General features: G+C 43.0%; 2 protein-coding genes across 2 annotated transcripts in view; one reads left to right on the top strand and one right to left on the bottom strand.

Annotated features, from left to right (window-relative positions):
• adamts6 (ADAM metallopeptidase with thrombospondin type 1 motif, 6) overlaps positions 1-12,243 on the top strand; it is a 94,253-nt gene extending 82,010 nt beyond the window's left edge. Inside the window, exons 18-20 of the mRNA XM_050053741.1 lie at positions 394-570; positions 4,298-4,454; positions 7,967-12,243. Coding sequence (XP_049909698.1) covers positions 394-570; positions 4,298-4,454; positions 7,967-8,076 — 444 coding nt within the window. The 3' untranslated portion in view covers positions 8,077-12,243. The remainder of the gene's footprint in view (positions 1-393; positions 571-4,297; positions 4,455-7,966) is intronic.
• Positions 1-12,751, bottom strand: part of cops4 (COP9 constitutive photomorphogenic homolog subunit 4 (Arabidopsis)) — a 520,559-nt gene that overhangs the window by 482,663 nt on the left and 25,145 nt on the right. The gene's annotated exons all lie outside the window — the stretch shown is intronic.

Below are 12,751 nucleotides of genomic sequence, written 5' to 3'. Positions count from 1 at the left end.
TCTGATGACGACTAAGCCTCTGGAGCAACGGTCAAAATTTGGGGAGATTGTCTTGTGTGTGCTGGTCATTGCTTTCAGTCCCATGTGCAACTTGAGATGCAAACATTTCAGCAACAAATCTTTCAAGTTGAGCCCAGTTCGGACCAAAGATTTGCGACAAGACAAAACCGTTTTAGAACTTTGCAGAGAAAAGTTGCAGCAATGTGAACTGGCCGATCTCAGCTCGACTCTTGGAGTCCTTTTGGAACCCTTATTTCTAAGAGTGTACTTGGACAACCAACAGAAATCAGAATGTCTCCTTGCAGATATCTGTTTGTAGAGAGTATTATGAAACTAACTTTGGCTCATTGTGGCGTTGAGATGTTCCTCTAACACCTTCTCCTCCCTCTTCAGTGCACTCCTAAATGTGGCCCCGGCTTCAAGCACCGCATCGCTTTGTGTAAGAGCAGCGACCTGACCAAGACCTTCCCGCCCGCCCACTGCCCGAGCCACAACAAACCTCCGGTCCGAATCCGCTGCAGCTTAGGACGCTGTCCTCCTCCTCGCTGGATCCCTGGTGAATGGGGACAGGTAGGACAGCACCTCCCTCACATCACTTTTTAAACATGACTTTAGAGAGCGTCCCAAACAGCAATACACTGCTTAATCCTTTAAAAGGATAGCTTGGATGTTTAACAGACAAAAGATGCGCAGACAGATCCCATGTGTTGGTGAATGGTTAATATAATTTATACCTGGATGACACACTAAGCAGGCCTGTGACGCGTAGACCTTTGTGTTTGTGTGTGCGAGTCCAAGTGCTCCAGCAGGCCTGGAGTGTGTGTGTGATCAGTGGCAGTAACATCCTCCCGGCTGTTTGAAGTTTATCTCTGCCTCGGAGAGCAGGCCGCTCTATCACTTCCAGGAACACGGTTTAGAGGAGTAGCATTCTTGGGCTCACCCTGACATGACTTAGTACACTCAGCACAGCCGTTGAACACTTTACAACACAGCTGACTCATGTTGGTGAGGCGACGCCAGCAAAACGTGCGTCACAGAAAGTTGTGTGTACAAAAAAAGTATGGCTTGTTATTTTGTGGGATTTGTTAATAATTTAGTGTGAAAGTGGAATTTTTAAACAGTGCGCTCTGATGTTTAGAAGACGGTCACTTGTGGAGGTGATGTCATGGTTTCTGTTGTTCGGGTCAGAGGTCAAAGGTCAAGAGTCAGGCGGTCCAGGTCACAGCTCTCCCTTTGCGTCTTATAACGGCCACATGTGCGTTCACAGACATCAGCAACACCTCTACAATTCGATCAGAGCCAATAACAGTCGTAAACAAAGCAGCCGAACTGATAACCTCAGCAAGGTTAATACCTCGTGGAGCAACAGCTGGAGTCTGCTCTTACACAGCACTTTCTCATGCACTACACGTGTGTGTGTGTGTGTGTGTGTGTGTGTGTGTACAACCCTCCACCTCCTCCTCCTTTTTTTTTTTGTTGGCTGTAATTACAAGCTTCGCCCTCGCTGCTCCGGTCCCTCGAAGCGTCAGAAAGGGGAGATTGTTGCCAGCTACCGAACTCCTGGTCTCCCAAGGCCAAAAGGTCACCGGTTCAAATCCCACTTAAGTCGCACCATTGACGTATGCCATCTGTCATGGCTGGAAGCGAGTCCTAATAAAGACTCTCTAATTGGGAAGGGATGACATGCGGGCTCACTGATCTGAGGCAGCCAGAGCGGATCATTGGAGGTGACAGAAAGCCTGGTAGTTCTCTCATCAGCTGCGGGAGTGACGGCTGGGTTCATATCACACACTCGTACACGGACACAGTGATGGCTGACAGGTGGGCCGCTCCTCAACGCTTCCAAAGTAATTACGAAGCTTCATTTGAGGCTCGTGTTTTGCCGAAGGCGTGTTGGCATCTAACGCAATTGTTTTTGTAGTCATTTTGTCTGTAAAGCAGTTTAATGGCCACCCATAGAATCAGTCTCACTTTTTATTACAACTGGCACATTTATAGGAGTCAGGTGCACAATTTGGGTTCAGTACAAGAACCTTTTTCATGTGTCAACAAATGTTCTCTCCGTTAGGTCTGTGGCCAACGCCAGACCATCCAATAGAGTCATTTTTCATTAAGTTTTGCTTCTTTTATTCCTCGAAAATGGAGCCAGTATGACATATGCTAAAGGAGGCGTCTTTTAGATTGCTTTTAATAAGACCCATTAACATTTATTTCTCCAATGTTTTGGAGATATCCTTGTAAATAAATCCTGAATAAGACTCTGCAGGACTGGGAAACAAAAAACAATTGAAAAAAAAAATGGCAGCTGCTTATTAGAAATAATGTCTCAGGCCTGTGAAACAAACAAAATGAAACAGTAAAGTTAATGTTGTCCTGTTTTCAATCCATTAATCCATCTACTCACCTTATTTTTATTTATTTATTTTTTTAATGGATATTCTCATATTTTTTACTTCTAGTGTTTTGGCTCTTTTTTTGTTTTTGCTTGTTTTTGTCTCATTTCTGCAGCTCTGCTTGTCAGATTACTTTTCATTTTTCAAAAGAAAAGGTGAAGTTGGAAAAAGGTACATTTCGGTGTTCTGAAAACAATGGTTAAGTCAGTTTTTGGAGACTGACTGCTGATTTAGCCTCTTAGCAGCAGCTGTTGTCACACACAACTGATGGGACAATTAATTCAAGTACTTTTGCACCCATCTGGGGCACTTTGCACCACAATTTGCACTCCATCTCCAAGTCATAACTCAGTCAAATCTGAGCCCAGAGACATAATTCACATATTTGTAGTTTCAGTGTGACTTATACTTTCTGAAGATATCATAATCTCTGATTTTATTGTGAGTAAATGTTCATAAATCCGCTTAGAAGTCTTAGAAAAAAAGATGTTCCAGAAAACATCATGGCCCAGATGCATAAAATTCTGTGTAGATTCACGACAAAATCTATGCGTACACACAGAGGCAAAAATTCGCAATTTTCTGTTTTTTAAATCTCAATCACTGTGGAGCTGGGCGCACTTGCACAGGCCTCTTTTCCACTCCTGCAGTTCGACATATGGAGTTAGATGTAGAAGCGTCCTTAAACATCTGTTTGTATATCGATACTTGTGCCAGCTCTACCACTCATTACACCGGCCGATGAGAAATAGGGGAAACAAATTGCAAGATCACCAACTGTGTCACATCGGTGAGGTTCTCCAACAGTGCCAGCTCCGACAAGAAGTCATTACACATGACTGTGGTGATTACTTCACACGTTTCTGCAAACCATCATCATGTTAATCTCTCAATCATCATTTTTATTAAACGTCAGAAGATGATCAATGATTCATTCACAGCGCTCATGTTGAAACTACAACAAACAAAAAATGTATGATTCTTCTTTCATTGACATTTTACAGAAAGAAATAACACATTTAGAGAAATTTGCAAATAACCTAAAAACAGTGTTAGACCCTGATCATTCCATTGACAGATGTACCAAACAGCAGACACAGTTAGAGACCAGCTGGTGAACATAGTGAAACACTTAACAGTGTAAGAGACAGATTTTTCCCTGAGGAGTCGGTGGAGACCAAAAACAGAGCTACAAGAGAGTGAATACTGGACTGACATTTATCAGGTGGACACAAACATAAAGACTCCTAATGAATCATCATGTTATTCTGTATCTGCTGGATTTGTTTGCTGTTTGCTAACAAGCTCAACATATTAACGTGAGCGGTGATGATGTGTAAATTAAAAAGGTATTGCTGGTTTTGTCACACTCTGCCAGCACTTAACAGACGTGGCCTCATAATTTCATCTTCAAATGATTCCCCCTCGTCTCCTTCAGCTGTGCACACTGTCTGCAGCTCTTAGTCTGAAAAGAATTAGAGTGGTATTCCTCAGGAGAAACAAGAGGCGATTTTCAGTCTGTTTCTCCGTCTCACTGTACAAATACACAAAAATGTGTTGTGTTTTTTTCGTGCAGAGAAAAACCTCGCGAGCAACAGTTGACCTGGTTACTCAGAGTCACTGACAGGCTGCCAGTAGAATCAGACAAAAGGGAAGGTGACTCTGTTTGCTCTCTGCCTGCGTGCCCCGATGATTGGCTGATTGGATCAAGTTGTGTAATGTGTGTGTGTGTTTGCAGGGATTACCCATAATGGCTGAGTGTGTGTCTGCAAGCATGAGAGAGGGAAGACTTAGAGCACGTAGGGTCACAGAGGAAAGATCGTCCTCATTTACCGTATTAAATATAGCTGACGTAACCTCTAAACTTTCTCCTGCAGAGACAATAAGTTTGTTTTCTGTTGCAGTGTTCGGCCCAGTGCGGCCTGGGCCAGCAGATGAGGACGGTGCAGTGTCTGTCGTACATCGGGCAGCCGTCTAACGAGTGCGCAGAGTCCCTCCGACCCACCACCATGCAGCAGTGTGAGAGCAAGTGCGACGCCACCCCCATCTCCAATGGCGACGGTAAGATGAGGAAACGTACCGCACACATCTGACTCTGCCATCACAGTTTAATAGCGCTGGCTCGACCGGTTGTCTCCCTGCAGCTTTTTTATCAGGAAAGAAAACGTGTCACCAGACAGGTTTCTATTTAAAACTGCAGCTCCTTCAAATGCAAAGGCAGATGTGAATACCTATTGTAGTGCACGTGCATTTCCTCACACAAAGCCTCAATTGAAAAGGTTATAAACTGTCTCTATCTTCATCTTCACTGTTCTACTATGACCTAAACACGCTTGGATGACACACTCCTCTACACTTTGCCAGCTACATTAATCTTTCCAGTGAGGTTGGCTCCTGGTCAAAGCGAAACAGCTCAGCCCTCCATATACACTTACACATGATGGATGGCTATTCAGATGCACAGAGAAGGGCCTTTCGATTAGCCTGAATGGAAAACGTGAGCAGCGTTTACAGGCTGGCTAATGGGATTAGCTGTAGGCTAATTGTTCCTTTACGGACAGCAGTGAGGCAACGTCTCGTTTCATTTGGCTCTGCGGAGGCAGGGGCCAAAGCCTAATAAGGGAAGACACTCTGATCGTGATAAGGCATTTAGAGCACTGCCTGTCCGGCATCCAGCAAGCAGTTTGTGTGTGAGTGTATGTGTGTGAGTGTGCATGGTAGGGATGGCAGGAAGCCCAGTTAGTGAACGAGGCCAGGATCTGTCTCAGCTTTGGCCTCGGCGTCCAAGTATAGCTGCAGAGTTTGACTCAGTTGAAGCCTGAGGGAGATGCACCAGTCCTCATGTAGCAGGTTAGCCCCGGTTTGTGCCTCTCGTGTATCCTGTGAGTCACAGCGCCGAGCATCCGATTTTCTGAAAAATAAATACCCGGCGGTATTCGAAAAAGCCAGAAGGTTGTTTAAAAGCACTTAACCACTGTTTCTGAAGGTATTTCCAGAATCCTTAAAAGACTCCTCCGACCATCTGGATGAGAAAATATTCCATTTGTTGCACAACAAAAAAAAAGACTCCCAAGTTTCGACTGTATTTCCTAATCAAGGTCACAGAAATGACATGTGTTCCTGCACTTTTAATAAAACACAGGCAAAACATCAAGATCAGTATTTTCTATTAAATATAAAACACTGAAAAAATCCTGCAGGTCTTGAAAATCATTCAGTTTTTTTTTAAAAAGGCCTGAAGTTAGAGGGTATTGAAATAATCTTAATATCACTTCACAAGTCTTAAATATTTTCTCCTGCCTGTGGCAGCCAGTGATGTTAGTTATGGGATGTTTATGTAACTAATTGCAGGCAGTCAGGAGGTATTATATACATCCATAAACTAAAAGTAGGATTATTTGCACAGGAGGTTGTTTAATCCTGTTTTATTCAGCACTGTCCTGCCTGCAGCAAACACTGTCACTGCTGCAGCTACAGTAGCTGAGAAGCTCATCATCTTGTAACAGGCAAGTGTAGATTTGAGCTAAAACTTACATTATTTCCCTTTCACTTTAATACTTAAGCTGTAATAGTATTAAACAGATATTAAATTGCGTTCTATGTGGTATTAAAAAGGTTTTTATACGTTTTAAATCTAACAGAAACCCTGTACTAATATTACTGATAATAAAGTTGGACATTTTTGTTCACGTTGTACAAATTGAGCGCAGACATTTCCAGCTACCATCTTTGTTCAAATTAGAAAAGGGTCTTGGGCCTTATGCTGTTGGGCTGTCCGTTCATTCTTCCATCCCATTCTTGTGAACACGACGTCATGGGAATGCCAGCTTTTTCAAATTTGGCACAAACGTCCACTTGGACTCAACAATGAACTGATTAGATTTTGGGGTAACACTTTACTTGAAGGTATCTACATAAGGGTGACACTGACCTTGACCTTCGACCACCAAATTCCAATCAGTTTATTCTTCAGTCAAAGTGGACGTTTGTGCCAAATTTGAAGAAGTTACCTCAAGGTGTTTTTGAGATCTCATGTTCACAAGAATGAGACAGATAAAGTCACAGTGACCTTGACCTTTCACCTATGACCACCAAAATCAGTAACACCTTACTTGAAGGTATCTACATAAGGGTGACATAACACTGTCATAACTATGACATGACACTGTCATGAACTTGTCATAAACATTATGTACATGTCTTAAACGTTTATGACTGCTGTCATTAAGTGTCATTCGGTTTTTGTAACAACATTGTTTGGGTTGTCTTGATTATGACAATTTGACATTAGTCAAAGTGACATTACCAGAAGTTTGTCTTTGTCATGATAAGTTGACATTAAATTTGTTTGGGATGTCCTTATAATGACAAGTTGACATTAACCAGGATAACATTACCAGAAGATGTCTTTGTCATAGCAACTTGACATTAACAAGAAGTGCACCTCTTTTTGTGTTTATGACAAGTTGACATAATGATTGATACAAAGACATCTTCTGGTAATGTCATCCTGGTTAATGTCAATTTGTCATTATAAGGACATCCCAAACAAATTTAATGTCAACTTGTCATGACAAAGACAACTTCTGGTAATGTCACTTTGACTAATGTCAAGTTGTCATAATCAAGACAACCCAAACAATGTCAACTTGTCATTACAAAAACTGAATGACACTTAATGACAGCAGTCATAAACATTTATGACATGTGCATAATGTTTATGACACGTTCATGACAGTGTCATGTCACAGTTATGACAGTGTTATGTGACCCTCATGTAGATACCTTAAAGTAAAATGTTACCAATTTTGGTGGTCATAGGTGAAAGGTCAAGGTCACTGTCACTTTGTCTGTCTCATTCTTGTGAACATGATTTCTCTCTCTTGAGGGAATTTCTTAAAATGTGGCACAAACGTCCACTTTGACTGAAGAATAAACTGATTAGAATTTGGTGGTCGAAGGTCAAGGTCAGTGTGACCTTACAAAACATGTTTTTGTCCATAACTCAAGGATTCATATGCTAATTATGACAAAACTTCACAGAAATGTCTAACGGGATAAAATAATGAAGTGATGACATTTTATATCCAAAAGGTCAAAGGTCAACTGCACTGTGACATCATAATGTTCTGCATGAAACACTTTTCTGGCCAGACTATCACAGGGCTTTCACATAGAGACAGATAACCATTCACACTCAGGGAAAATTGAGAGTCACCAATTACCCAGGGTTCGAACCAGGAACCTTCTTGCTGTGAGGCGAGAATGCTAACCACTGCATCACCAAGCCGACTCTACAAAAAACTGACAACTTTTAAAATTGTGTAGTGTGGACTTAGTTTAAAGTGTTGTTAAAGGATCTTCTTCACATATTGCCAAAAGATCAGAAGCGTAGCGTTGTAGCTCGAATGTAATGATGATACATGAGAGGCACAAACTGGGGCTGGAAGCAGGTCACCTCTTAAAAAAGAGTCTTGGTCATGAGAAGACATGTAAAAGTTACTCTGTAAGTTAATTTAAAATGTATTAAATGTCTTCACCCTGTGACCCAGCTCTCTTCTTTCTCTCTCCAGAGTGCAAAGACGTAAACAAAGTGGCCTACTGCCCGCTGGTACTCAAGTTCAAGTTCTGCAGCCGTGCGTACTTCAGACAAATGTGCTGCAAGACCTGCCAGGGGCACTGACCCTGATGAGACGCAGCGAGTGAGAGACAGAACGGCAAGAAAGATGGAGGGAGGCTGACACGGCACTGAAAGGGAGAAAAGAAGAAAACAGGGCGGACTGAAAAAACCCTCTGGACCAGTGGAAGACAGAAGAGGAGAGATTGGCGCTGGTGAAAGAGGAGGAGAGAAGTAAGGATTTCCCTGTTTATCACACCTGATCCTCCGGCCCTCCAAACCACTGCTCAGCCCGCAACGCTGACACAAACTGTTTTTAAAATTTCACTTCTGTGAAGTGGAACTTGGAAGATTGTTCGTTGGTGATGTTATTTTTATTATAATAATAATTATTGATATCATTGTTAGTCTTCCTTTGTTGTTTAATGAATCCAAAGTGCTGGACACATCGCTGGCAGAGGATGTTACCCCCGGAGACGGACAGACAGACAGACGGAGGGGGAGGACTCCTCACTAGAAGCAGAGGGGGATGGGAGCTGAACGTGTCGGACTCCTGTCTTTGGGACGACTCTGATGGTGCTATTGGCAGGCAGACTTTCGGCTTCGGTGCACTTTTTCGTGTAAATACTTTTTGCCAATTTACCGCTCAGACACAACAGAGAAACCCCATCAGTGTACTGTATATTTATTGTACAATTCCAAACAGAGCCGAGATATTGTCCTCTGATCATGTTTGTGTCAGATAGTAGCCTACTGTCATGGAAGGGAATGTAATGTGATTGAATTCATGTTTAACGTCTCTGTGCTGGAATGAAAATATTACATACTGTAACATAACCCTTATATACTGTAAGGATTTGTATATTATATATGATGTTAATCCAGGACCAGAAAATACCACGTGGTTATAGGAGGATTATTTTTAAATCACTTTTTCTTTTCCCAGACGGGTGCCTTAGTTCCTAACACTTAAACAAAAGCTCACCCAGTGTCAGACATTAGTCCAGAAGAGTACGACGATATTATGAGACGGTGCCTGGGCCACATGAAACACTAATTACCAAACTGGCCTTTACTAAACATCCCATGAGGAGCTCTCAGTTAGTTCACTATTGAAGGATTCATGTTGAAGGAGCATATTCTATGAAGCAGTTTGTTCACTGGCATCACAGTGCGGTCACTAGTTCTTAGTTCTAAAGAGTAATCAAAAGTTATCATTTGGGTTTCAGCACTGATTAGAGTGAAAGGAATAGTTCGACATTTGCCTTCTTGCCAAGAGTTAGACGAGAAGATCGATACCAGGCAATCTCACATCTGTACTGTGCGATGAAGCTTTAGCCAAGAGACGTTTAGCTTAGTTAGCATAGTGACAGAAAACAAGGGGAAACAGCTAGCCTGGCTCTGCTCAAATGTATTTTGACTGAGTGGTTGTAGTTTTACGGAGGGTTATATGCTGGACTGTTTCTTTACTTGGAGTCTCCAATGGTTGCCTGGCAGCTTCATGGTGAAGCGCTTGACCCATCGATGTCATCAGGAGAACTGGATACTGTGTTCAAAGATGGTGTCCCATTCATTCCTATGAAAGCTGCTCACAGGGCGTATGAGCCTCAAAAAAGCCATCATGTCTTCCTCTTCCACAGAGCATGCTCAGTAGAGTCCTTCTCCAGCCGAGCCAGTTGCCACATTTGCCTTCACTGAGATAGCAAAAGGCTCGGTCCACCCTCTCTGCTGTACTCTGCCTCTGATTGGCTTACCGTCACATTCTTAACCTAACACTAACCAATCTTACTGCTCTCGCCTAAACCTAACCAAAGAAGGCAACGAGTACTAGCCAATCAGAAGGAGAGTGGGGTGGGTCATGCTTTTGCCATCCTAGAAAATACAAATTCAGGCCAGTTGAGAGCACGTTCGGGACTTCTGACAGTGCATGTCGGCTATACGTGACCAATTTGCGTCAACTCGTGTCCGCCCTGCCTCGCTGGTTGCTTGTGGCTGCAGCTTGATCGGCTGTCTTGATGTGAGCACTGTTTAAATTTTTAAAGTTGTCACACCCTCTCGTTGCGCTGCCAGCTTGGTCTGCATCCCAGGTATCCCAGCATGCGTTCTGCAGTGAATAAGCCTGGCAGTGAATTTCTGGTTGCATACAGTAGTGTATAGTGGGCATGCATCGTGGAGCAGCTGACTTCCTGTTGACTTCCCACTACATCTGAATTGGATAAAATGATTTGATCGTACGGCTCTTCAAGACCAAATGTTATTGGCCCAAGAAGATAAGATTCTGTTGATAATATTAAGTCACATCGTGGGGGTTTGTGGTGCTTTTAAATATATATTCACTGTCTTACAGCCATTTCCAGTGATTGTGTGTGAGGAAAATGCCTCTTGGGCCTTTACACAATGCGTGGAATGCGTAAGCTGCCAAAATTGCTTTACAACTACGTTCCTGGAGGCTTTGTCCAGCCAAGAAATAATCCAGCAAATAACCTGACTCTCGAAATGTTTTACACCTTTGTACAGATTAAACTAACAAGATAAAACAAGTTAATTAGTGAGTTCAGGCTCGGAGGGAGCTCGGAGTAGAGCCGCTGCTCCTTCATATCGAAAGTGGCCAGTTGAGGTGGTTCAACATCTGATCAGGATCCTCCTGGGTGCCTCCTGTTAGAGGTGTTTCAGGCACGTCCCACTGGTAGGAGGCCCCGGGGCAGACCCAGAACAATCTGGAGGGATTACATATCTCATCTGGCCTGGGAACGTTTGGGGTCCCCCAGGAGGAGCTGGAAAGTGTCTCTAGGGAAAGGGACGTCTGGAATGCTTTGCTCGGTCTGCTGCCCCTGTGACCTGGTTTCAGATAAGCAGTTGAAAGTGGATGGAGCGCTGCCAGGCTAGCTGTTTCCTCATGTTTCCAGTCTTTATGCTAAACTAAGCTAACTGTCTCCTGACTAGTTTCTTATTAAGTGTACAAACATTAAAATGGTATCAATGTCCTTGTCGAACTTTCTGCAGGAAAGTGAAAAAGTGTGTTTCCCAAAATGTCCAGCTATTCCTCCAAGGGGCCGGTGCTAAATATACACACACATCACATTCATTACGGACTTGTTGCCAGACCACGTATTTGGGCTTCAGACACCCCCTCCAGATAAAATTACCCCCTCGTCCTCTTTCCTCTCATCATCTTTGTCCCTCAGCGAAAAGACAAACTCAGCCAACTCAATGGTGCTTTTCCCTTCTTTTATTTTTTTTAATTTTTTTTATTTTCCATGGAGTACTGTGTTTACCTCTTCTTTTCCTCCCGCTCTGCTCCGAGGGTTACGGCCTTCCCAGGCTTCTGGTGCTATCAAGTGGGTGCTTCCATTCAACCCTCCAGTGTGCTTAAACGTGAGGCTGGATCCAAACAAATATGAAATAATATCCTTGTCAATATCTCTGTTGGTAAATGCTGGTCATGTTATTGTTTTTGTTTGTATCTGTTTATACCTCACACTGGGAATTTTCATTGTTAACCGTGTATTGTTGTTTGTGCTACCAACAAAAAAAATGGATCACTCACCCGGTTGTAACTGACTTACCCAGGTGACATTCCTGCTGGTGTAAGGGTTGTGAAAGGGAACGTCTCCGTCACACGCTTGTTATGGAGGTACAGTGGGAGTCTGAGAAATCCGAGAGACAATTATGGAGTGTGCAAGAATCTCATCGAAGCTGTTAACAACTAATTTCTAATTTTGCTGCTGCTACTTTTTTGTAGCCACCTTCAGTATGACAATGTCGAGCAGATTTTAGCGGTTACCAAACCTTGAATGAGGCCGTGGGGAAAGGACAGCCAGTGGACGCTGAGAGGCATTTGAAATTCAAACTGCTTGGACTAACTCGTCTGCTGGCTGCGGGATTGCGGAGCCTCCAGAAAAAAGAGAAGTGAAATCACTCAAACTGGTACTCATTGCTGTGAACTTGGATGTTTGAATGTCACATTGCTTACTTAAAAGTGCAAGAGAAATGAAAAGCATCATGTGATTAGTTGCGTATATTTTATATTCAGTATTAATGTTGGTACACTGTTACTAATTTTTTTTTTTCAAATGTAAATTATATGCTAATTTATTGCGTTGTCTCACTTGTACATTTATTTCACTGCATGCAAACTGAACATTAGCATAGTGAAAAAAATGCAGTGATGCAGCCCTTCACCAGCCCCCCCTTTTTTTTAAAAAGTAGATACAATAAAAAGAGCAGCTTTTAAACAGACTCTGTGTTCATGGATTCATTTTTTCACCCCCAGCTTGTCAAAACACATCAAAACATGTCTGCGCAACATTTCTAGTGGTGCACACAGTGATCCCTGTGAGAGGCGAAGTGCTGGTGCCAGGGTGGATGCTCCGTTCTCACAGTTCTTTAAGAGATATATACTCTTGTCCTTTCTCTCAACTTTTGGAAAGCACCCACAGCATGAGAGCAGCTAATGGCATCACACCAGGATACCCGTTACCACCGCTGAACACATCCATTCATTCGCTGCCTCAGTTTAGGGTGACCGAATCGGAGAAGGAGGGCAGCGTTTGTCAAAAGCTTTTGTCCTTATCTACCTAACTCTGACACACCGGCTGCATCATCATCTGAGCTTCAAACATAATAAACGTCAGCTATTCTGAGAGAGCGCCGCTCTGAACTGTCCCAGCTCTGTTGCCATAGCTCTGGTATGGCACTCTCCTTCCTCTCATCCTGGCCTCAAGTGTCTGGATTCACTCTT

Source organism: Epinephelus moara, chromosome 9 (genome assembly GCF_006386435.1).
Source record: "Epinephelus moara isolate mb chromosome 9, YSFRI_EMoa_1.0, whole genome shotgun sequence".
Classification (NCBI taxonomy): Eukaryota; Metazoa; Chordata; class Actinopteri; order Perciformes; family Serranidae; genus Epinephelus; species Epinephelus moara.
Note: the sequence above shows the minus strand (reverse complement) of the source record. Positions and strands in the feature narration are given on the sequence as shown.